Source organism: Meleagris gallopavo, chromosome 1 (genome assembly GCF_000146605.3).
Source record: "Meleagris gallopavo isolate NT-WF06-2002-E0010 breed Aviagen turkey brand Nicholas breeding stock chromosome 1, Turkey_5.1, whole genome shotgun sequence".
Classification (NCBI taxonomy): domain Eukaryota; kingdom Metazoa; phylum Chordata; class Aves; order Galliformes; family Phasianidae; genus Meleagris; species Meleagris gallopavo.
In genome coordinates, this window is record NC_015011.2 from 112,983,270 (window position 1) to 113,009,094 (window position 25,825).

Sequence of the window (25,825 nt, forward strand, 5' to 3'; positions counted from 1 at the left end):
AAAAAAAAGAAGAAGAAATGGGGTAGAATAAAAATTTATCCAAGTCTTTGAGCCAAGCAACTGCACATATTTATCCAGTCCACCATATAAAGCATATCAGGCAGTGGCATGACTACCAGACTTTTGGGGAGATGTCTCACAACTGAAGGCTAACAAAAAACAGGGAAAGGGGTGTTTTTCTCAGCAGTTCATTCATTCATTCAAGACTTGAAGTCAGCAGTAAGAAGATTTCAAAGGAATTATTTTTGGTATGAACGTAGTATTTTTCAAAAATGAAATTATTATTTCATTTATTATATCACATTTCAATGTTGGAGTGTCAGTAAAGACTTGATTTGTGCTTATGTTGAAATTCCTTCCTCTGAGTTCATTTCACTGAGGAAGTCATTCTGAAGTAAAGGAAGCATCCATTTAAAGTCTAAGTCACTAAGTCAGATACAGTCATCAAAATACATATTTTATGTTTTCCAGTGTGCAGGCCTTTCTGGACAATAAGCATGAACAGAAAAATCACATGAGAAAATAATTGTTATAATCTTACTTAAAAATGTGATTCTTAAAAAAATAAGTATTTTTAATACATCTCAGTGCTAACAGATGCTTTTTAAGACCTTTTCTTTATGGAATTATAGAAGCATTTTATACATTTTTACTCCTGTGGTGATAATTCCCTTGTTTTTTGGTTTTGCTTCTTACAATGCTAGTATATTATTCAGTTTCACGTGTACATTTCTGGTAAAGATGCTTGCCCAGAAGGTAGGGAAGGACTGTGCCCATTGTATTTTCGTGATAATTCCAGCAAACTTTGGAAGAAACAAACAAAATTATCTTTCTTTGCTGATTAAAGTGATCAATTTTGTGTATGCCTAATCTCCATTCCTTAGTGCAAGATGCCTTAAGCTCTTTTATCCTACTATCAACAAAGTCAAGATGGAATGAAAGAAATTCCTGCAGTGTCCTGAAAAACCCACTTCTGCAGTTTTAGCGCATTTCAGACTCATTTATTTATTCAGAAACTAATTCATTTGGATTCCTCCTCTTAAGAATAAAGTATGAAGTAATATTGCCAAATATGAGGACAGGTTCTGGTGGACTTCTTTAGCATTGTAATTCATCCATGTATTTATCTGGTTATAGTAACTTACAGTTTAACTTTTAATATAAATAAATAATTTAATATTATTAAGTATAATAAAACTGTGGCTCTATGCAGCTCACAAGAATTGATGGGCATTAAATATTACACATACTTTGAGGGATGAGTAAACCATATAGGTCATACCAAGTTCAGCCTTGTCTTCAAATTTTAGTAAATTTTGCCTGGAAGAGTACTCTTCTATCACTCATTTGTAGCAAATGGGTGGATATTTTGGCATTACTGTAACTAACTAGGCACAATAAGTGCCTAATAAGTGATCACACATCAAATTTCTATTTGATTTTTGTCTGAATTCAGGATTTTTTTTTTTTTTCAGAGTTAAGAAGGCACAAATTCTATTTTATGTAAAAAGTTATGTATACTCTATATATACACAGTTATTAGACTAAATTCAGGTTAGAAAAGTAGAATAATAAAATGTCAGAATTTAATTATCTTGTATGTGTCATTTCACGTGTTCCTGTAACCTTATTTTGAGTGAATAAGCTCATACCCCTTACTTGAATATCAAAATCTGTCTTCTCTGTCAAATAGGGAAAAGCTGTTAAATTGTTTTTTTGTGAAGATGTAGTTCTTCATTGTATGTAGAAGAGTCTCAGCACAGTCTCGAGGAATGGAAATATATTGCTGCATGGCTCAGTGGCTTATTGAGGATCTCCCATTATCTAGTCAACACGGAGTAGTTTTTTTTTTTTGTGTTAGCTGGGGTAAACTGTTATTCTCGCAAAGCGTGATTCGTGAAACATATGGAGAAGGGAGGGGACCAATTTTTTAAACAATTTATTTTATGTAATAAAAATTACAGTGGTGATATGATGGCAGTAAGTGTTTTCAGTGTTAGCAGATGTCCTGAGAAAGTCATTTTGTTAAAATAGTATAAGCAAAGCAATTGAATTTGCATAGGAAATGCAGCAGAATAATACAAATCTAGAGATAACTTTGTGAATTTTATTTGTAATATGCATACAGCTACTCAAATGTGTGTATGCGTATTTTAAGACTTTTTAAAGAAAACTAAATGGGAGAAATCATGAAAAGATGGATATGGAAAATAGATCAATTAAAATGAGACACCTTGCTGAGGTAGTGTGTTGGAAATAGTGTTTGGTTTTGTTTTCCGTTACTAATGATGCTGTTCTCTTCAGAACCACAGGTGCATTGTCATTCACAGACAGTGCTCCAAAATCCTTGATTATCTGTATTAGGACTGGAGCAACTAAGTAATGAGATTTTTGAATGTTAACCAACAATTGCTTGAAACATTTCTTTGAGGTCTTTAATAAGTAAAGTTTGTATTTTTGAGAAGGCAAGGACCAAGCTCAGTGAATTTGTGCTGCCACACTAGGAATCCTATGTGCTGTGATAAAATAAACAAATAGAAACCTATTCTTATCAAATAAGAGTTTATATATATATATATATATTTATATTTATATTTATATTTATATATATATATTTCTAAATGACATACAGGTGAACATCTATTTGGAGTTTAGTTAAATGAAGCTTCAAGCACACTTTTTTTTTTTTTTTATGGTCTACAAACACATCAAATCAGAAATATGGAGAATTAATGTGTTACCATTTTGTCACCTAATATGTCAATATCTTTCCAAAACTTACAGATCAACTCTGTTTTGTCACAGAATACACAGGGCTCTCTTGCAGTTGGTGTATGCATGTGCTTTCAGAATAGCATGTCTAGTTCATATTTGTCCAAAGTACCATCAATACACCTCTTTAGGAAAAAAAAAAATATATATATATATATGTATGTGTATATATATATATATATATTTCTGAAGAAATGTATTGCTGGGAGTTCCTCTGTCAATTTTATCCATTAAAGATTCAAATAGTGAAATTCCAAATTATACTTCCAAGGTTGAAGAGAGAGATTTTAGGATGTTACTGTAAATACTGAGTTGACCTGGTTGTTTTATGTTGCATGTAAGCTAAGAAATTGAATCTGTAAGGCAAGTCATTATTTTATTTGACACCTTGAAATGTCAGTATTTTGGGCTTTGCATGCATGGAATTTCTATATAGAAGAACACATTCTTAGAGATTTAACAGTTTAAGATGAAATTGTTAGCACTAAAATCCCAGTAATATCATAATCTCAAAGTACTTTTGCATTTCTTATCTGCACTGGAAAAAGAGAAGAAAAGTTTGTATACTTCTCTATGGGTCAATTTTAGTATCTGCCATTTCAGTCAAATTAGGGGAATGCGAGTGATCTGTGTAAAATAACTCATATATTTCCTGCTTTTGGCCTTGTAAATAATTTTTAATTGGTTCTAGGTCATGAACTGGAAATTGCAAATTATACATTTGTGTAGAGGTGAGAAACTAAAGGAAACATTCTCTTGTATATCTGTACTAGCAAACAGTTCACGAAGATACAACTTTTGTGATGACTGAAAGTATGACTGTGGAAACCACTTATGTGCCTTCTACGTACCTGGCAGAGATCCTTCAGCTTCTGCAAGCCTTGTCTGAAGTAGAAGAACGCCTTAATTCTCCTGTTCTGCAGGCTAAGGACTGTGAGGATCTCTTGAAACAAGAAGAATGTCTCAAGGTAAGATGGAATGTTTTCTTTATAATATTATGTTTCTGTGATTTTGGGGCTGCTTTTTTATTGGCAGCCTGTGTTCACTCACACATTTTTGTAAGTACTCAACCCCTCTGTGATTTGTGCATATATGGATGTTTAGATATGAAGACACATTGCTCTGAAATGTAAGAGCACTGACGTATGTTTTTATCTGTTTCACCCAGATTAGTAAGAAAAGCAAAAGCATTAAGGTATCTGCACAGCTAAACCTGAGTGGAACAGTGGGAGAAAGGATGGAGAGAGGCAGTTCTGTATTTAAAATTGCAAAGTCATGGTTAAAGTTTGCTTTGTGTGTTTTTAGTTTGAATGAATTAGTAAGTACTTAAAGCCTGTCCACACATGATCTTGGACAGCTTTATTTTAGTGTGAGAGAATAAAAATAAAAATAAAAATAAAAAAATCAAGTAGCTGTTCCTTTGCATATTGGACTATGAAAGCTTTAAGTCTGATTGGAGATATATCCTACGCAACTGTTGTAGTTTACTATACAAAAAATGCTGTCCAGTAGGTAGCTAATACAGTTACGAGAAGTCTAATTCAGAACTGTTAATGTGGCTTTAAATATTATGTTTCTTTATTGCTTATAACAGTGAAATTTCTTGAAATTCGAGGATTTTTTCAATACTGAATAACTTAATAAGAGAACAAGATTGAAGTTGTAAGGCTAAGTAGGTGAATGAGTTATCTGCTTCTGCAGAATAGTGTTTGTGAGTAAACCCTTGTAAAAAATCTTGCTTAACTGCTGTATATAATACAGCAATTTCAAATTGCCATCAATGCGTAAAGACCACATTTTCATTATTTCTGTGATCATTTGGGGAAAGAAAGTTTTTAACCAAAAGAAACTTGAGCCCAAAGAAGCTAAAATCTGTCTGCAGTCATTCAGATGAAATAAGCTTTGTGGGAGAATCGAAATAAGGGCTCTGGCAAGGATATCTGAAGTGCCCTCAAAGAGGCCATTTATAGTTCTTGCATAGATACCTTTATATACACACATACGGCATCTGTGTGTGTTTGTGTGTATATATGTGTATATATGTGCAGACATAGATATGCTTATTATCTCTTAAAAATTAATGTTTTACATTTCCTAGGGGTATAGTTTGTCCAGGGAAGCACACGACTAAAATATTGGAGCAAGAGAATAACTGACAATAGGTCTGTGTGAAGAAACAGCAGATCACTCCTTTTTTCCTCTTGTGATTTAGTATTAGTAGGTTAAAGGGGTTCTGAGTATTGACTGTACTAAGTTAATTTCTAGATCGTGGAATGTGCCAGTGTTATTGTCATTCTTCATTCTAAACAATCACTCTTGACAGAATGACTCTTACACACAGAAAAAAAAAAAGAAAAAAAAAAAGGCATAGACCATGTAAATTATAGTTAATGAACTAACACTTTGTCCGTGTCTGTAAACTCGTTATGCTCATTACTAGATGGGCTGGAAATACAGTGACCTAGATCAAGTAGTTTACTGGCAGTTGACTTCCTATTGACATTTGGACCATCTTTATCTGATTTAAATCCATAACTAATCTGTTCTTCACCCACCTATGTTTGCTGCTATTAGAGTTGACACTGACTTTAATAATATTGATTACTGAGGTTAGAAGTAAGCATTGCCATGGGTTTAATTTAACTGAGCTATTAAATTGTTATGAGATGCATTTGTGGGCACATTTCCATCTTCCAAATAAATCTCTCAAAAGAGGTAAGTGGATCTTACACATTTGTGGGTTTTTGGAAGGGTATAGTTTTGATCTGAGCCTGCTTAATGAATATTTATTTCCAAGTAAAAGCATTCATCATTGTCATTATCCTGCAGTAAAAATAGAAAAGTAGTGCATAAATTGTTCAGCAGCTGGTTGGGAAAGGTTTGAAATTAAATTGTGGTTGATTTTTATCCCTGGCAGATTTGCATGAATCAAATTACAAAGCTGTCATGGATAGCTCTGTGTTTTAAAACTGAGTTTGTAAGGTTTCTTTTTCACTCCCATTCATAAATGATCCATTTCAATTAATCCTTAGAAGGAAAAATAAATTTATTTACAAGAATCTTTCACTGTTAACCACTTTGAACATTTTTCTCCAAAGTAAATGTGTGTATTAAGACTTAAATCTGATTGCTTGAAATCAATCTAGTTAATCCTGTGATCCAGTCTGCTAAATATCAAATAGAAATGAAAAACATGCTTTTATTAATTGCAAAGACAGTTCTAACAGTCACTTTTTATATCAAAGGAATGTAAAATAAAATTAAAAAAAAGGAATATGTGTATGTGTATCCAAAAATAATACTACTTCTAATATTTAGTAAATTATTATTATTATTATTAGGCACATTTAGTAAGTCCAAACACACTAGCTTCTAGGAACATTCTCTTCATTGAAAGTTTGAGTAAGTGGTAAGAATAGAGAAACCAGGTCTTTCTATCTCATAAAATCAGGGATTGCAGTATTTCTATTACCCTATTAAAAGTTCTGTTATGTGTGTCCTAATACATAATACATACTTGTTCACCACTGAATTTACACTATTTTAAAAAGTTTGAATATTACTGTTCTGTCAAAGATGGAGCTCCACCTGTTCACATGGGAAATCTCAGTTCATAGATTGAAGGATTAAAGAATTGAATTTAATGAGATGCTCTCAATAGGGCAGATTTTGTTACAAGCAGAAATATTATGGTACTTTTGCCTACTATTGATAGTGACTTGTGTCATTTCACTTTGGATGCTAAATTTATTGTTTTATGATACAACTGTAGCAGAAACACTAAGTCAGGGCCTGAACCAGTGATTGAACACCTGGTGGGAAGGCAGGGCCAACCCAGGGGAGCTCAGCTGCATACAATGCACCTGAGTAACCAGAAGGGGTGGAGCCAGGATCCACGCCCTCACAGACCTCATGTAAGGGTTGGCAGTGGAGGCATGGTTATCTTAGTGGAGGTCCCTGTGTATCTGAGGCCTTCTGAAGGTAAGCAGCTTCTTTTCTTTGTTTTTGTGTCTATGGCAGTTTGAGCAAGTTCTCGCTTGCTACAGCCTGGGCCTTGCTGCTCTGCTGTCTTTGCTGTGTTTTCCGTCATGTTACAGCAAGTTTCTGGAATTTCAACCTTGTTCTGCGTTCATAATCTCTGAGTTCACTACGTAGCTTTTATTGTAGTTACAGTGGCTTTAATTGTGGACCATGTGCAAGGATACTTTCATATCCTTGCAGTTCAAAGAGTTTAGCTAATCATTACTGGCACGAGAATTTTCAAAATGCTTCCTGAAAGTTAAATGTTTAACTTTGCATATATTGAAATTAATCTTGTTTTAGAAAGTCAAGTTACATTGCTCCTATTGCACACGATGTTCTCTATATCATGGTTATCTCATGTAAACTATGTATCTTGTTGAAACTTCAGATTATTTAGTATGATATGCATATTCTGAAATAAAATAACTTATCAACTTGAGAGTTAAAACATATTTTTGCTTATGAAAACATAGTAGAAGTGAGTGGATAACATGAAACTGCCTCTTAGGGATTTAGGTCATTATATTTGCATTTATAGCTGTATGTGAGAAAGCATTTAGTTGACTTTTGTGTTAAGAATTGCTGTTATAGGCTTAGTGTACTTGTGTCTACTCATTCAAAAATTACATGAACTGTGAAATCAAAACTCTTATTTTCTGAGGCTGCTTACTCTACATAGTTAATGCTGCAAATTTGCAGTAAAGTATATTAATCAGGCTGGGTTTTTTTTCTTAATTTTAGAAGGAACTCTATAAAATATGATTCTACATTTAGCTATGATATTTTTTAATTATATAATAGTTTTAATATGGAAAGCCATCTGGTTCTTTGAGAAAGGGGTTTCTTGTGTATGCATAATCATTCTAATAGTTCTGGTTCATTCTTTTATGCATTTCCAGGCAGCACTTTACTTAGACTTAAAAAAAAAAAAAAAAAAAAAAGGGTTAGTTTCTTGCTCTACTTCTTTAAATATAGATGTATTCATGCTGATGTTTATATATATATTTCAATTCTTTTGCCTTCATGTGGTAGCTATTACCCTTCATTTACTGAGAGGAACTTTTTCGTGCAGATATTTCTAAAGTGGCTTATTTGGGGTTTACAGTGTATTTCCTTTAAGCGTTATGCTGCAGTGATTATGACATCCAGAATACCGCCATAATCTTCTTTCAATATATTGTACTTGAAGCAATAATACCCATATCAGATATTGTAAGTTGTAGTGTATAGAGATTTTAAAATTAGAAATAATTCCTGGAATTCTTCTAGTTAATCTTGATTACTAACAACTGGTTCTGGTGTTAGTACAAAAATATGATGAATTATAGGAAATTTACTATTTGTATGATTTGCAAATATAATCTTTACCTGTCAGATAATGGCAAATTCTGAGTTATAAAAATAAGCTGAATTTCAAGTCCCTATCGCTCAGATTTCTCTTTTTGAGAGCAATGAGATGGATCATTCCCCAAAGGCTACTGTCACAGTAGCTGCTAATGATTTTCTATATAATTCTTTTTTTTCTTAAATATTAAAGCCTTGTGCATTTCTGTTAACCGTGTTGCAAAGTCTCCCAAGGCATTTTTGATAGCTAACTGCTTGGAGCTATTCTCTTGAACATGAATGATAGATGGAGTATATGTATGAAATACTTATGTTTATGCACACGCAAATGCACGTGATCTCATTTCTTTACTTCAATCCTATGCCATTCAGTTGTGTATTTCTTTTATAGAAGGTCAACTGTATTACCTTTATTTGTCTGTAACAGCTCTGCTCTAAACAAAAGCTAAGATCTGCCTTACACATCAGAAATTACATGCCTCTCCGTTGGCAACTCATTGTGAACATTTTGAGATTTACCACTTATCAATTCTGAAGTGTATAAATGCTGTTTCAGTTGTATATATTTGGTAAATGGATTTACTCCATTCTGGGTTGTGAAAACAAACAGGGAAACCAACACAGCATTGTTTTACAAGTTTAACCAAAAAGTATTGCTAGATATACTGTTATTAAGCATAATTTCCTATGGCCGTGAAATTTGCACACTTGCATTTCTGTGTTTATGCTTTGTACTATTACAATGAAATCAATGCCTATTTTTCAGATTTCTCCACCAAATCATTGTTTTCATAAACTTTAATAAAGCTTAGCACTTTAGTTTGCTAAGGTCTCCCATAGATTCCCAGCAATTAGCATATTATACATCCACAGTACAGTTACAGAACCTCAGTATTCTCCACAGTTGTTTTTGCTGGTATTTGCTCCAGGGTATGGTTTCTGAGCTGTGGAGTAGAGGGAAGTGAAAAGTCAGATCATGGGTAAATACTGATATTCCAAAACTTCACCACATCTTCATTATATGGGATCTTAAGTTCTTTTTTTCCAAATGTTTACGCAGAACAGTGTGTGTGTGTGTGTGTGTGTGTGTGTGTGTGTGTGTGTATTATGAACTATATATAATGATTACATATACATGTTTAGCACTTCAAATTTATAGATAACTAGATTTATACATAAGCAATGTTCTAAACATATAAATATATATGTTTATATATGGGTGTATATAAAAATTATAGGGGTGTGTGTATACATGTAAATACTGAAGTGTGTGCAGTGAAATAGATTTCTTGGTCCATGATTAATTCCTGTGCCAGAAATTTAATTAACACTTAAATTGTTGAAATTTGTGATTGATAGGCTCTTTATGATAGGAGATACAATTAAAATACTTTCAAGAGGTTCTTAAAAGTTTCTAGCTGTAAGAACATTAAAAAGACAACAACAGATTAGCCTGTTATAAAATTGACCATTTTTTCTCTGTGACAATAATGGGCTCTGGATTTCAGCTTGTATAGTTCAGGTAATTCCAGTCAGTGAGAGCTTGCAGGATCAAACCTCTATTTTATCTCTTTTGTACTATGTTAATGTATAAATGGGTTACTTGTCCTTCAGAGTAGGTGAGCAAAAGAACATTGAGCAAGTCAAATATATATGTTGTCTGTTATGAGGACTGTGGTACTGTAAAAACATAACAGCTGAACAAGTTAGTTGTATTTAAGGCACTTTTTTCCTGTCAAACGCATACTTATTTCTCTGGTTTTTGTATTCATAATGTGAGTTTGAAAGGCAAGCTTATGTACCTCGTGGTTTTCAATTGATCCAAAGTACATTTGTGTCTTCTATCTGGTAAAGAAGAAAATCAGAGCAGTACTAAACTGTGCCTGTTTAGATGGTAGACTGAAATGTATCATGAACTCCTCGGTTTAAGGGTTTAATTGGCTTGTAAATAAGGATTTACACGGAGAAAGTCTCTGCTAATGACTTTCTGTTGCATTTAAAGCTTTTCTAGTGAAGTCAGCATGCAGTTTATGATACTATTTTTGCTCAGCATTGGGTTTTCCAGCAAATTTGGTCATTCAAATGCTTCTGAAGGATTTAACATAAGAAGCTCAACCCTGTCTCCTTCATAGAATAGAAATATACAGTATATTTACATATTGCTTTATAGAGAAAAGAAGAAAATCTGCATAATTCAATGATGATAATGAATGCATTAGTAGTTGCGTAATTAGTGGCTATTGACTAAGGGCGAGTATTTAAATTCCTTCACACATTTTAAAGATTTCAAGGCCTGGAGTTAATTTTTTCCTATTTTTTTTATTTTTTATAGACTGCATTGTGCAGTTAGGCAAAGATACTGTTAACTATTTTGCGTTTTTCTAAAACGCAAAGAACTGAGTATTACTAGGCGTAAAGGGCTAAGAGCAGAAAGACAAGTGCTAAGTTGTCAATGTCCTAAAAAGGACTGATATCCAATAAGCTATCTTTTTCATCCTGTAACTTTGGTATCTATGTAATATGTGCTGAAGCTTTTATAAGAGAGGACCCTAACTGTCAAATAATCAAAGAATTTTCTCAAACATGAGCCTGTAAGGTGGCACTTTGTTCTGCTTTTTCTAAGAAGGAATGGGGTTAAAACAGTTATTCCCTTGGTGTAGGGGAATTCGTGACTGACTGAATCAACAGAGCTTTGCTTCCCCTACAGCCATTACCTTTCTCATCTGTAGTTAATTACATCTTTAAAGAAAGAATGGGTGTTCAGTCATTATTACCTGGTTGTATTCTAAAATGTTATCGCTGTTTAGGCTGTTGTTCAACTTACTTTTTCCTGTTTGTCTTTTGCTTATGGATAATGGCTTTTTACAGCTGATATCTTGTTTTTCTTTTAAAAAATCTTGGTGTTACAGAACATTAAAGATCGCCTGGGGAGACTCCAGGGTCAAATAGACATTATTCACAGCAAGAAGACACCGGCTTTGCAGAGTGCTACGCCAAGGGAAACAGCAAATATACAAGAAAAGTTGACTCAGCTTAATTCCCAGTGGGAGAAAGTTAACAAGATGTACCGGGACCGACAGGCGTAAGTAAACTTTAAAAATTCTTATTTCTGATGACATTTGTTGGTATTTGGTTTTATTATTGGTGATATTTTTCCTTGTGCAGAAGCGACTTATAAAGTTGTAAACTATACTTTCTTCTAACTAAGCATAGAAAATCTATAGCAAATTGCAATTTAAGAATTTTGTAAAATAGTAAATACGTTGACCAACTGTCACTTGATCAGTCCAAAACCTGGGATGGTATTGCATTTGTGTTTGTGTCACTACAAATATTGTACCTTTATGTGAGATACTATCAGATAGTTATTCTTTCATACCTATACCCAGCATTATTAATATAGAAATCTTAACCTGTGATGGATATAACTGAGTAAAATACTTTGTAATTATAGGGCATTTACTAGTTCTACGAGCAATTCTAACTGTATGTCTAAGGAGCGTGGTTAATTTTGCTAGAAGCTCTAAATGCAGCGTCACTTTTTTTTTTAAAGTCTTTGTGTATTAGTCATAATGAAGAAAAAATACAGAAGGGCGTTTAAAAGGATAATAAAACCAATCTTCTGCACATGGTACTTACTACTTTATTTATCTTAGTATGCTGTTTAATAGTTAACAAATAACTTTAGCTTAAATAAAAATCATTGTTTCAAATGTTTATTGAATTACCACAGACAAGTCCTTGACAATTCTGAGAATGTAAACTATTAATCTGATACTGAAAATGCTTGTATACTAGGAATATGTAGGAATATCACAAGGTTGGCAGTTTAGAAATGCTTTCAGGTAACTTGCTATTTAAAAAATTCATTTGATATGCTACTCGGGAAGAGAGTGACTTGAAATTTAGTAGAATATCAACTTTAATTATGGTATTGATAATTATTGCACAGTATAGTAGGTAGGGATATGAGTCCAACCCTGTAAGCAATGACCAGAAGAAATAAAAGTACTTCCTGTAGACTAAGATTGTGCTGATCTTGTCTTACAGTCCAAACCTTGGTAACATTTCTAAACAAAGGATACATGAATATTGGTCTACAGCTGTCACTGCAAATCTTTCAGCTGTCAGCCATTCAGTAGCTTTGATTTAGGTTGCTTGAGAGAGAGTAAAGCTTAAAAAGAGAAGAGACAAAAAGAAAGAATCATGGCCAAAATATGATTCAGTAATCTTCAAGTCACCTCTGTTTTGTCTCAAAATTTTGAGATTCTAACATGAATATCACTTTTTTTTAATAATAAGCCTCTTTCTAGTGTGGTAAGAAATACCACGCTTTGTTCAGCATGATGCCACGTATAAAAATTCTGAAGAAGTCAGAAGCAGAGTCTGGAGCTCAGCTGCTCACACAAATAGCAAAAGCAGGATGTTTAGTGTTGTGCTTTTTCCAGAGGTGGCTTTGGCCCAAAGTCACAGAATCACAGAATTGTAGGGGTTGGAAGGGACCTCCAGAGATCATCGAGACCAACCCCCCTGCCAAAGCAGGTTCCCTACACCAAGTCGCACAGGTAGACTTGAATATCTCCAGAGAAGGAGACTCCACAACCTCCCTGGGCAGCCTGTTCCAGTGCTCCGTCACCCTCACCACAAAGAAGTTCTTACGCACATTCGTGTGAAACTTCCTATGCTGCAGCTTATGTCCGTTTCCCCTCGTCCTGTCTCCACGTACCACTGAAAAGAGACTGGCCTCACTACTATGGCCGCCACACCTCAGATATTTATAAACCTGGATCAGGTCCCCTCTCAGTCGTCTTTTCTCAAGGCTAAACAGACCCAGTTCACTTAGCCTTTCTTCATAGGGGAGATGCTCCAGGCCCTTCACCATCTTTGTGGCCCTCCGCTGGACTCTTTCCAAGAGATTCCTGTCTTTTTTGTACTGGGGAGCCCAGAACTGGACACAGTACTCCAGATGAGGCCTTACCAGGGCAGAGTAGAGGGGGAGGATCACCTTCCTCCACCTGCTGGACACGCTCTTCTTAATGCACCCCAGAATGCCATTGGCCTTTTTGGCCACGAGGGCACACTGCTGGCTCATGGCCAACCTGTCGTCCACCAGGACGCCCAGGTCCCTCTCTGCAGAGCTCCTCTCCAGCAGCTCATCCCCCAGCCTGTATTGGTGCATGCAATTATTCCTCCCTAGGTGTAAGACCCTACGCTTGCTTTTGTTGAACCTCATCCGGTTTCTTACTGCCCAGCTCTCCAGCCTGTCCAGGTCTCGCTGAATGGCAGCACAGCCTTCAGGCATGTCAGCCAATCCTCCCAACTTCATATCATCAGCAAACTTGCTGAGGGTGGCCACTATCCCCTCATCAAGGTCACTGATGAAGATGTTGAACAAGTCATAGATTTTGGTCTCAGTACTTCAAAGATGAATCTCTGAGAAATCTTAAGATCTTCCCATATGTGTTTTCTTCCACTGAAGAAATGCTGTTGGCTGAAAGCTTGGTCCACCAATGCTAGCAGTTGTCCTTTGTTCAAACTGCAGTGCTATTTAGCCAGCAGCAGAAAATATTCTGAGGTGAAATGAGTTAGTATTTGTCAGGTATTTTGAAGCCACCAGATTAAAGAAGTAGAGAAGTATGAAGTGTCATTTTTTTTATTTATTTATTTATTTATTTTTTTTTATTTCCAGCCTGAGTTTGCCTGGGGGTGTCATCCTCTTTTAGGATGACTGGCACCAACTCAGGGTGATAAGCTTGGCTGCTGCCCAGAATCACAGACCTTTTTTCTTTTAAATCTCTTGTTTGTAGTGTCAGTATTACTGTGTTACTGTTCGTTTGATTTTGTTTGAACTCTGGTATGGTCCCTGTAGCTGCTGCAGTTTTGTGAGGTGCATTTGGACTGCACATGAATGCTTGGGAGGAGATGAAGGAAGACAATACTGCCTTCAGCATTTTGCTTCCAGCATTTTGTGTCTGTAAGGGATTAAACTATCAGTGTAAATCTTCCATTGAGACATGGATGAAGCTGTTGTTGAGATGCATTACTGATGATGATCTTTTAGGACAGTTTTGGAAGTTTTACTGAAGGACTGTTTTGCTGTCACAGGAGTATGCTTAAGGGAAATATACATTCCATGTTTGAAACAGTCTAGGAAAAAAAATTGCCATTTGTTCATTTATGAATATTGGCTTCAGGAAATCAAAGAACTGTAATAGAATTGAAGTCATCAGTTATCACTGTAATTGCGGTAACGTAGAACACTTTCCCTTACCCTCTCAGGTACCAGCAGAGAACTTCCCCTAAATCTCATAGAAATCAATATAAACGCTCATGCTGAATACCTATTTTAAGTTTTTGTTTTATAGATAGTTGTTGTTGCTCTAAAAGGCATTACTGGAGCTGAAATGCCTGCTCTTAATGAAACACATTAAAGAATATATTCATTTCCAAAGTTTACAACACTAGAGGCTGGCGTTGGCCACCCAGAACATCCTGGTGTCAGACCCAGAAGGAGAAATTCAGTTATCTATACTGTTGTGTTAGCATTGCTATATCATCTAAGGAAAGAAATTCATACTTTCTTGTTTTTATAATCTAATATCTAAATATCTCATTTGATAGTGATGTCAAATAGGTCTGTTTGAGGAAAATATGTTACTATACAGCTGTTTTCTTTTTGGTAAAATTTGCTTATGAGCTATAGGCAGAATGGAAAATGGATTTTGTAGGTCTTTACGTACTACCTGGAAATCACATACTCTATACCGACATTTGAAAAATGTTCAAGGTCAGTTCTGAGGAACTTGCAGTCATTACTTTGAGGAAAAGTGGGCACATGTAAATCAGGTGTGAGATTTAGTGGAATAGAAAGAAAGGTTTGTGCATTGCCATCTTGCATGTTAGTAAAAGCCTTAGGAATTCATACTAAGCTGCTAATTGTTTATTTGGAAGAGGAAAAAAGGGATGGAGTGAATGCAAATAACATTAGCAATAGTTTTATTTACCTTCTCCAAAAAATGCACGGGGTTTTCATACAAGGAAATATGCTTCTGTCTTTATCTTCAGATATTACTCTTTCAGCGTTTTGTTCAGTAATTAGTAATTGTAGATAGCATTGAAAAACTTGAAACTTAGCTGAATACTTTGCGAGTGTATTTTGGAAATCTTCCTTTTGTGTAAAATAAATTTCACACAATAGAAGTTCCAATTTACATCTAGCTATTTCATGCTTAACTTTATAGTGTGTTCCTTACAAGAAATCAAATTATATTTTCAGTTTTCTTTACAGCAGAATATGCTGCAGTTCTACAAAAAATTCATTGTAAAGCTATTTGAATGTTTATGCTCACAAATCCAGTTCTTCTACAGTTGTTGAAAACCTAGTTGTTTTCCAAGTTGTTTCACAGTGTCACTGAGTGTGCCATTGTGTATTCCCTGTAATTAAGTGTTCATACTCTACCTTCTGTAAGTTAACAGGAAATATTTGAAAGAAAAAGTACAAATTCATCAGAACACAAGTTTTCAACAGACTAATGTTTTGAATACAGCCTAGATCTGTCATGTGTTGGCTTGCTTTTTTTGAACAGGAAGTGAGTGGATTTTCAAATTAACTTCAGAACATAGGTGGCTGTGCTTGTGACAGATGTATTGGGTGACACCAAGTGGAATTTGTTAATTTGTTTCATTGGTCTTAGTTTTCTGAGTGCACAACAGTACTGTCATGATTTGTCTATTATGCCCCTGGCTGTTTCATTTGCAACTTCAACCTGTTCCTTCATGACACTAAATTTCAACGTTGTCTTTGTCAGTTGTTGAGTTATGACAATACAGTTGAAATGTTGTGGAGTAGATGCATGTCAGTGTCGATAAGATTACCCGTGTAGGCGCTATGAGTTTCTTATCCCTGCACCAGGATTCACTACAGTCTACCTTTTTTTCTGCAGCCTTAGTCAGGCTGTTTTTTGAATTAATTACGAATATTTAAGAAGCAACATCAGGCTCCTGTAGATAACAATACACAATAATTAATATTTACAAATCCAGGTTGGATGTGGCTCTGGGCAGCCTGGTCTATTGACTGGCAATCTTGCCAATTCCAGAGGGATTGAAACTAGATCATCTCTGAGGTTCTTTTCTATAATTCTATGAAATCTATATTAGAAAACAGATTTTTAAATGATTGTGTACATAATATCTTGTCAACTTAATACTTGCAGAAGAACTTATTTCTCTTGTAGGACACTGTGTTTTCAGGATGTTTATGCCACAGTCTTGTTTCTTTGAACAGTACGTGGTCTTTAAAAGTATTTCTAACATCATTGGTTCAAGTTCGAGTACAATATAATAGTTTTAAATTATCCTATAGCTGTAGGTTTAGAATTATAGAATATCTATATTTGAGGTCAAGGCAAACGGAGGGGGAAAAAGGAGAAATTCTTGAAAGTTTTTAAATTAAAAATGAAATAATTTTACAGATACTGGAGACCTTCAATATTTTTAGACTGTTTTTCTTCTTACAGTCCTAAAAGATCTGTTATTAGTGATTAACTAATAACTAACTTATTAACTAACTTCTTTTTCATGTCTTATTTAAGAAATATTTTCCAAGGCATACATTAGAGCCTAGACAAATGCTCATCTAATTAATATGAAATCTAATTAAAATTAAGTGTTCTGAGAGAGTGTAGGAAAGTTGATACCAGATATCTTTACAAAGCATTTCTAATTCTGAAAAGATGAGAGGAGTCAAATGTCAACCTTTGTTATTTCAAAAATAGGTGGTTTTAGTACTTTGGACACAGAACAGCTGAGGTTGGAAGGGACCTCTGGAGGTCATCTGCTCAAACAGGGCCACTTAGAGCAAGTTGTACAGCTCTGACAAGGAGAAGATTCCAAATCTCTAATAGTGGTGCAAAACAGGGTGATGACTTTATGAAAATATCAAGCAGCTAACACCTTTTATTGTATGAAAATTAAATAATAAAGAACTCTTCTAAGAACAATCTTAGAAGACTGTTAAGATGAAGAATTATTTCTTTTTAACCAACACTGCTATTAGCAACTATTTGTGGGTTGTCTTACCAATTAGTTGTTGGTATTTACATTAACTAGGTAAGATCTAATGGAAAACCATGTATTCTGCATAAGATTCTATTAATTGGAAAAATAACTATTTTGTAGTCAGATTTCTAACACGTAGCATGTGTTAAAATTACTGATAAATGCTGTTGATTTGAGTGATAATCTGATGCTTGGAATGAGATAGAAAAAAGATGTATAGAGAACATCACTATTTTTCCAATGTAAGGTAACCTGCATGTGTTCTGTATACATATAGAACCAACCACTGATAAACTTCAAACTTGTTAATCTATGATATCTGTATCAGATCCAACCTTTGTGCTCTTTTAGTTGAAAATGTATGGATAGGATACTATGAAATCTGAATTAAGACCAGAGGACCTATTCACTATCTGACTCTGTTTTTAGCATATGACAGAATCTTAGAATAATATCTACAAGCAACTGATGAGAGTAAAGGCATGCAAGTTTAACATGTTAAGAAAATCCCCTTGCTTTTGAATATAGCTTTCTAGAAACATCTATGTGTCCGAATACACCTTGCATTGCCTCAAGCTCTTACTACTAAAGGATCAATTCTCATTCATCCTGTACCAATCTTGCATGGATTTCTCACTAAAATGCTGTTTTAAAACTACATTCTAGGCCTTAATCTCCATCTGAGTGCCAATTTATATGTTTAAATAATGTAAGTAAAAAAATTGCTATAGATCTCTTTCACCAAGCCCACTAGCATTTCTTTGTTCCTTCCTTACCTCTGATAACATGAATAACAAGCATGAGTGCTAACTGGCTTTATTTCAGTACAGGGAGGACTGCAACTTCTTGAAGGCAGAAGCATATTGAGAGAAATACAGTAATAGCAGAGGCTGCCTTATCTAAGAGTATCTGCTCATTGTATTTCTCTTGAGGTTGTAAGTTTTGTTGTTAGGCTTACCCTTGATTCTGAATTCAAGATGACAGGTAAAACCAAGACAGATTATTTCATCCTCAGTGAGAGGTTTCCTTTCAAATGCAAATCTGAAAATAGCCACCACACCTTAGTTATATATGGAGTAAGCTTTTTTTGCATGCTTTCATGCAATTCAGATGGTTTAGGTAGGTTTCAAAAGAGACTCAAATGGAAGCAGCTTATAATATTTGATTTCAGACAGCAGTAGTTTATTTCCATACTACACTTATTTTGTAAAAGCGTTTGGCAGTTGACTTAGGATCTAATCAGTGCAACAGATGTACCACATTTTTCCCCCCCACGATATCACACCATCAAGATAACATATTGATAGGTTTCATTGGTTCCTTAATTGTTTGCAGAGGTGTAAAATGCTGTATAAGAAACAGGTGTAATATAATGTAGAAATTATTTTATTATGGGAAGCCTGGACATGGTTTTGTATACCAATACTTGTAGTGTAGAGAAAATATATGGGAATATTTTTTTTGTCTTGATTGTAACTACAAAGATTTAATTTACAGCATAAGATTAAAAATGCTTTTTCCTTTTATATGTACCTATTTAAATGCCAGTTTTCATGAACCAGTGTATATAAAACCCTCTTCTAAATGGAATAGCTACAAGTAAGATTTAAATTTATCTGTTAAGGTTTAAATAGTGAATTTGAGCCAGAATGAAAAAATACTACAGCTTTTGGAAAGAAAGACGTATTTGTTAAATCTCTGTCACACAGATTGTTTTAGAACTTAATGCAGACAGGTCTTGAAATGGGAACAAAGGTATTTGTGAAGTGGAATGAAAGGGAAAACAAATAATTCAGAATTCCTTTTCTTAAGCAGTTCGATTATCACATCTGAAATAGCTTGTTTATTCTGTCCATGAAGTGTTTCAGCTGAAAAAAATATTCTGAATGTTTAAGTCAGCCGCCCCTAAGCCTGACAATTAGCATAACTTAGCATACTTTACTGTAAAAGGCTGAGTGACAAAAATGCATTACATTCATACAAAAATCATTGTGGTGGCTTTTTCTGCTGTACAGACTAAAACAAAGCACTTCTCTGAAAAGTCTTAGAAATGTTTTACAGCTTAGTCATGAATGTGTGAGCTTCAGAGCTATGTGAATGCAAATATGCATGAAGACAAATATGGCCAGAAGCAAATAGACTGAATTGTCTGGATATAAACTGTCTTAAGCCTTCACGTCAGATACCAAACATACGACATTCTAGTTCGTGTCATAAGCTAACAGACACAGCTGAAACAGGATATACTTGCTTTAGGGACAATATTATGTTAGTGCAGTTAGTGATTTCACAGATATCCCTGATTTATATCCAACCTTCTCAGACCACTGACAAGCTTATTCATTCTTAGCTACATCCACCTGTGTAAGCGTAACCTAAGAGAGATGCAGTATGTCCTCAGGATTGATGTCTTACTTCTGATGACTTCTATTATTTTCTGTAAATGCAGGCACTTAAGGTACACTTTCGGTGTTATTGATTCATTAGATTGAGATATGCAAGCGATTTTTAGCTAGTTGAATATTTGGTCAACTTTGCGCTGAAGGAGGAATGATATTGTAAGAACTGTTGTTCTGTCCAGCACAACAGATGTTCTAAAATGAGCTCCTTTGCAGAATTCCCTTGATACTTCTTAAAGAATTACTGCTCTTTTGTTGCCATGGTGCAGTGTACAACCACCTTCAAGTTCTTCCTGAAAAAGCGTTTTTTGACAGTAGAGGGAGCCATCTTTTAATATCTGTAGCTGAACTCAAGTTAGAGTTTTGTTTTAGACAATTTTTGTCACGGTCTACTGTTTCTCAGTTGTGTTTACATTGTAGCTGTCATCTAATAAATATCATTTTCACTTTCTTCTTCCAAGGCAGCTTGAGTTTCTTTTTTGTTCAGTGTTTTATACACGCTCCTATATTTCAAAGAGTCAAAGGAGTGGTCTCAGTAGAAAGCAGAGATTCTGTGTTAGTCATCGACCTTAGTAATAATACTTAGAAGATTTTGGAAGTTAGACCTTCCATCCTGGTGACCTTCAGAAACTCAGTGCAGTTAATCAGATTTCAAATTTCAAGGGCCAGTCATTGTATGAGGTGTTGAGTAGAATTCACAAAACACTTCTGGTTTGATCCAGAAGAACTGACCGGAACAAAATGTGTTTGCATTGGTTTTTATAGCGCTATATATGCTGCAGATTACTGGAGTCATCTCTGTTCCAGAAAAATTTGTAATCCATACGCTTGACTTAGCCTTTTATTTGTTTGGGAATTTACAGACAGTACGGTTTTATTTATGATAGGAAATAAACTTCTTCCTTAAAGTGAAGCATTCCACATTCCAGATATTTTCCTCAAAAATAAGCAGAATGTCTGTATTCTGTTTGTTGTTATTTTGAAGGAACTATATGGTTGAACCTCTGTAAACAGTTCTTTCTAATATATTCCTTGTCACTTCCTGGAATATATTATTTTCTTCTAGATTAGACTTGAATTTTAAGTTATTTCATCTGATCTATAATTACCTTAAGTGTGCATTTGCTTTTCCAGTAAAAGATGGATTTGTTCGTAGCATGGGCTTGAAAACATTCTTTCCAAAGTTATACTAAAATAAAATTAGACTGACAGTTTTTTTTATTCTCTATAATTATGCATGGTATCACTCTGGAAAATTGTGTTTTAGTAATGACTTCATTAAGACCACAAGGCAGTTTTCTATCTATTAGAACAACATGGTGATGGTATAAGATTATATAGTTCTGAGCAGATGATCTTTTGTTTTCAAGTATTGTATGACAGCAACGTAATTAACAAGAAGTGGGTGCCAAGATTTGAAAACAATAACAAATTCATGTTTCTCACAGTAAGAAAAACATATCTGTATTTTGGGTTAATGTGTATATTAACTGGCTGGAATACAGATGACAGACAAAATGGACTATAGCGACTCTCTGCTTGTTTTTTTTCTGGAGGAGAGCTTATTCTTCTCCCAAGCATGCAATTTTCCAAAAATCTGAAAGAGCACAGTTACCTTTGCTGACACCTTCCTGTCAGATTTGGTTAAAATTGGCTGAAGAAACTAGGAAACTTATTATTGGAAACAAGTGATGGACAGCATGATCACTTAAGTCTCATTTCCTGAGGTTAAAAATAGAAAACATGCCAATTAAAGGTGTATATGTTTATATAAAAGCAAATAATGCTTAGTCTGTTAGTCATAATGAAAGTCACTAGAATCACTTCTGGAAACTCTGTGATTAGTCCATGCTCCTTAGTTGTCATCTTAGTTGTGAGGTACTCACTAAAATGTTATGTAAGACTTAGCTGTGGTGACATCTAGGATATTTTAATTCCCTTAATGTTACGGAATCACAGACGAATCAGTTTGGAAAGGGCCTTACAAGGTCATTCAGTTAAACATTCTGGGCATAGCAGGGTCCGTGTGGTCTAAAAGGTTGCTCAGGGCTTTGACCAGGCAGGTCTTAGACTGCGTAACCTCTTGGGAACCTGTTCCATGTTTTGACTGTCCTTATGGTGAATGTTTTTTTTGTCTTTTCTGAACATCTCATTTTGCTTTGTCTGTTGTCTCTTATTCTTCTACCATGCACCCCCTGGAAAGCCTGGCTGCTGCTGTTTGGAGGGGAAAAAAAAAAAGCATTAGGGAAAAAAAAACAATTGCTTAAGAATTGGATCATGTGGGGATTTGGGATGCACAGTAGTCAGTAATGGCTTTCTGATACTGAGTAGTTCAGATTTGGGGTATTAATACTTCAGTAAGATTACAATCTTACTGTTCTAGCCTGTCATTTGCTTCTTCCTTTCCAATGAACTGTTTTATTGTGTCCTAGTATGGAAATGACAGTTGGCAGCACATAAAATCAAGTAATCTGCGGAGCTTAAGTTTTGCTGTTCGTCATATTTTAATTTGAGATGTTTATAAGTAATCAAGGTAAGATGGCTCTTTGCATGTTTTACAAATTTCACAATTGGAAGGAACAAATATTGAAACTAAAAAACAAAAATAACTAACTCAAAGCCATTCTTAATATTGAATTCCTGTGAAATATGGTTGCTTTGCTTTTTCTGAGGTTATATATAAACTCATCCGTTCATTCACATTGCAAACTGTCTCACAATGGTAGGCAGACTTTGGTATCTTTGACAAAGTATTTAAAATTGCCTAGCTATTTATTTCCTTCACCTGTTATACTTGGGGGAGGGAACAAAAAACAAAACCACAGCAATGACATACTCAATAGTATTTTGACATGATAGGAAATAGTGCATCCAGTGGAAAATTATGCAGAGAAATAAAGACTTACTCATATTATTATATCTCTGGAGCCATACTCGGAGACTGCAGGGAGCCTTCCAGATGAATGTCTGGAACCTGCTTGATATAGACCTCTAGAGTACATTAATAATTAGAGGTTATTGTTTTGTCCTGGGGTATCTGCCCACTTTATTTAGGAAAGCTCAATTTCTCAGAACTTTTAAATGTTTCAAAAGTGCTACAGAAAACCAAACCCCTACTTCTCAACACGCTAAAAATGTCAGTTGTAACTACACGTGTTTTAAGAAAGTCTTCTAAGACTTCTTACCCTTCATCATTTTACTCATACTTTTTAAAGCATGCAAACTCTGTATTGGCAGCTCTAGCTGATACTATTCCAAAATGTTTCATGTTCCTTCATCAGTATTCAAGAAAGGGATGCCTTCTACTGTTTTTATTACCCCTTATTGTAAGGTGCTATGTCTGGCTGTAGGACTGCTTCTCTTAGCCATAAATTTCTTTCCTAACCTGTAAGAATGCACATAGTTATAAATGTGTGTGTGTGTGTGTGTGTGTGTGTGTGTGTGTGTGTGTTGTTGTATAAAACTAGTCACTCTGTTTTGGAAGTTTTGCAAAAGAAAATGAGAAAGCAGTAAAGAACAAAATTGACTATCAAGAGTTGCATGTTTTCTCTGGAAGCATGGTTCCTAAAAAGGAGAAGATAATTAAAGCTGTAGCTGAAGAAGGTTCTCAATATTCTTTTAACAGCCGTAAAATTAACAATTTGTAGTGCATATTCCCCAAAGTTGAAGGACATGCTTACATTTCTCTTATTAAAGAGTTTAAAAAAAAAAAAACACCAAACCTTATTTTCAATAGTTTAGTGTAATAAAAACAGCTCATTTTAACGAATTCTAGGATTTGTGTAGTTGGTATTTAGTCACGCAGGTTTCATCCCCTATCTCATAATTTAATGCCAAAATGCAGGTGTCTCTATGAAAAAGAAAAAAAAAAAAAATTAGAACCCATTAGAGTCTTAGGTTGGAAAAATGTTTAATTTTAAAGTATTAATAATTTTAGCTGAAACTAGATAATAAATTTAGCTAATTGTTTAATACAAGTTTTATGTAAATTATTAGAGCACTTCAGACCCAATAGTGGCTATTTCTTTCTCTGTAGTAGTAAGAATAATCCAAACAGAATTATTCTCCAAACAAGAAGAGTTTTCTTATCGGCATCAGCAAGTCCTTCAAAAGGCATCAAGGATAAAGATGATTTTAAAATATTTAAGTATTTCAATGCCAGTCTGTGTTCTCCTGTAAGTTTAAATGCCATTAACTCTTCCCAAGCGGTACATATTCGGAATCCGAGCATTAGGTCCTGGTACTGTGGGACAACTCAAGACGCGTTTCCCTGGCTCATAAGAGACTCTTTCCCTCGCGTCCCCGCAAGGTGGCGCCATAAGAGTGGCCGAGCGTTCAGCGCTGCGTCGCCGAAGCGGCGCGTCACTCGCCTCTTCCCGGCGCCTTCTCTCCTCCTGTCAGTGCTCGAGGAGCCCTCCGACGGGCTGGGAAAGCTGGGGTGAGGCGTAGATCTGAGAAAACACAGTTCTTTTCTTCTGGTGTTCCCGGGGCTTTCTGTTCTACGGGAATGTAACGGGTACTGACTGCTGGAGGAGTCTTTCTCTAAGTTCTCCTATCTTATTTCTATTTTGCATTAGGTTTCAGAATAAAAATGGGAGAAAAAGAAGAGGGAGGGTTGGCGGTTTACATTTACATCCAAATATCAGACAACAAAGTATTCCTGATTTTACTAAGCAAACTGGCTGTCATAATATTATGTTTAGAAGCCATTATTCTAATAGCAAGAAAAGGGAGTTAAAAAAGCTGCAACGCAGGTACCCCAAGCTCAAGCACGCTTTAACTATGACTCCTTTAAGCATCTTTCTTCTTTCATTTTGCACTACGAGCAACTGTATAGTTTATCTGTGTTGTCAGCTGGAGAGTTTGACAGTGTGGTAGATCAGTGGAAAAAAAAACAGAAGGCACAGAAATATGTAGCAGCACAGTGTTGCATTTCCGTATCGTCAGAGTGATTAATGGCAAGCACTGCAGTTTGCCAGTAGCAGAAAGGAGCAAATATCCCTGCATTTCTGTACTCATACTTTTTAGTAGACACTGTGGGAGCTTGCAAGACTAGAAATAAATTCCTCTAATAACTGTGAGAGTGTCTTTGTCCCTGCAGTGCACTAAACAGATCAGCTATTCTCTTTACTATCTTTAAATCCTCTGGCACAATGATAGTGCCTGCTAAAGTATGTTTTTTCTCCTTCTTTCTAATCCTGATGCACAATCGTTTGGTCAGTATCCTGTGAGCTTATGCTACCTACTCTGTGTAGCAGGGAAAGCCTTGCTTCCAAAGTTCCTGCCTTGGAAGTACCCTACAAGCATAACGAATCCTAAATGTAACCATAGGTTATGGGCTGGAGAAATCTGACAAGTGGGAATTTTCTCTGTCCTCAGGGCACAAGGGGCCACTTAGTTCCTATGGTATATCTGACCTATCTTGAAGCAGGACTTTGCGAAGAAATTTGAATTTTCTCTCATTGAAATGCATAAGTAGGAGAGATTCTCTTTTCTTCCAGACAACAAAAATCTACTAAGTGTCAGAACAGGATATGAAATGGGAATTTTCCAGTTCAGGAACGCAATAAGTTTGCTGTTATTTCTTCCCTGGTTTTCCTGCCTAAAATCTTTTTATATCATGAGATTGAGAAAGAAAGCTCTCAGCACTGGGAATGAGGAAAATCCTGATAGTGGTGAATGAAGTTCTCCTAGAAGCCTGACAACCCATCTTGTAATTTCTTTCCCTAGCAAGTTGCTAAAGAGCCAAGTAAGAATAAAAAATTGCTAAACGGTCAAGCAAGATCCCTTGATTACTTACTAATGCAAAGGAGCATTCAAAATTCTGCCAGACATTAGAGGGCCTTCTACCAAAGATAGTTACAAGGAGCTAGCATGGAAAAATGTTAAGGAACTGAGCCCTGAGATGGAAACATAGCCAGATATGGGCTTATTGGCGAGTGCTGTTCCCGTTATCTATACCATAAATCCATTCCACCAGTGATGTGTGATGAACCTCTATACGTATCATTTCCAACCTTGGATTCTGTATTGTGTTCAAATTTTTCATTCAACCTAATTTAAAATATACATTTTTTTTTTTGAAGAATAAGTAATTGGCATGCAAGGGGTGATATGTCATACTTCCTCTTTCTCTTTTTTGCTTCTGAATTTTCAAATGATAAATACGAGAGAAGAAATATGATGCAATTCTCAAGTGTTTCCTTTTCAAAACTAGGCAACTTTCA

At 35.2% G+C, this 25,825-nt stretch overlaps 1 protein-coding gene across 1 annotated transcript in view; it reads left to right on the forward strand.

The window, feature by feature from the left end:
• Nucleotides 1-25,825, forward strand: part of DMD (dystrophin) — a 1,000,055-nt gene that overhangs the window by 401,598 nt on the left and 572,632 nt on the right. Inside the window, 2 exon segments of the mRNA XM_031557153.1 lie at nt 3,546-3,740; nt 11,049-11,221. Coding sequence (XP_031413013.1) covers nt 3,546-3,740; nt 11,049-11,221 — 368 coding nt within the window.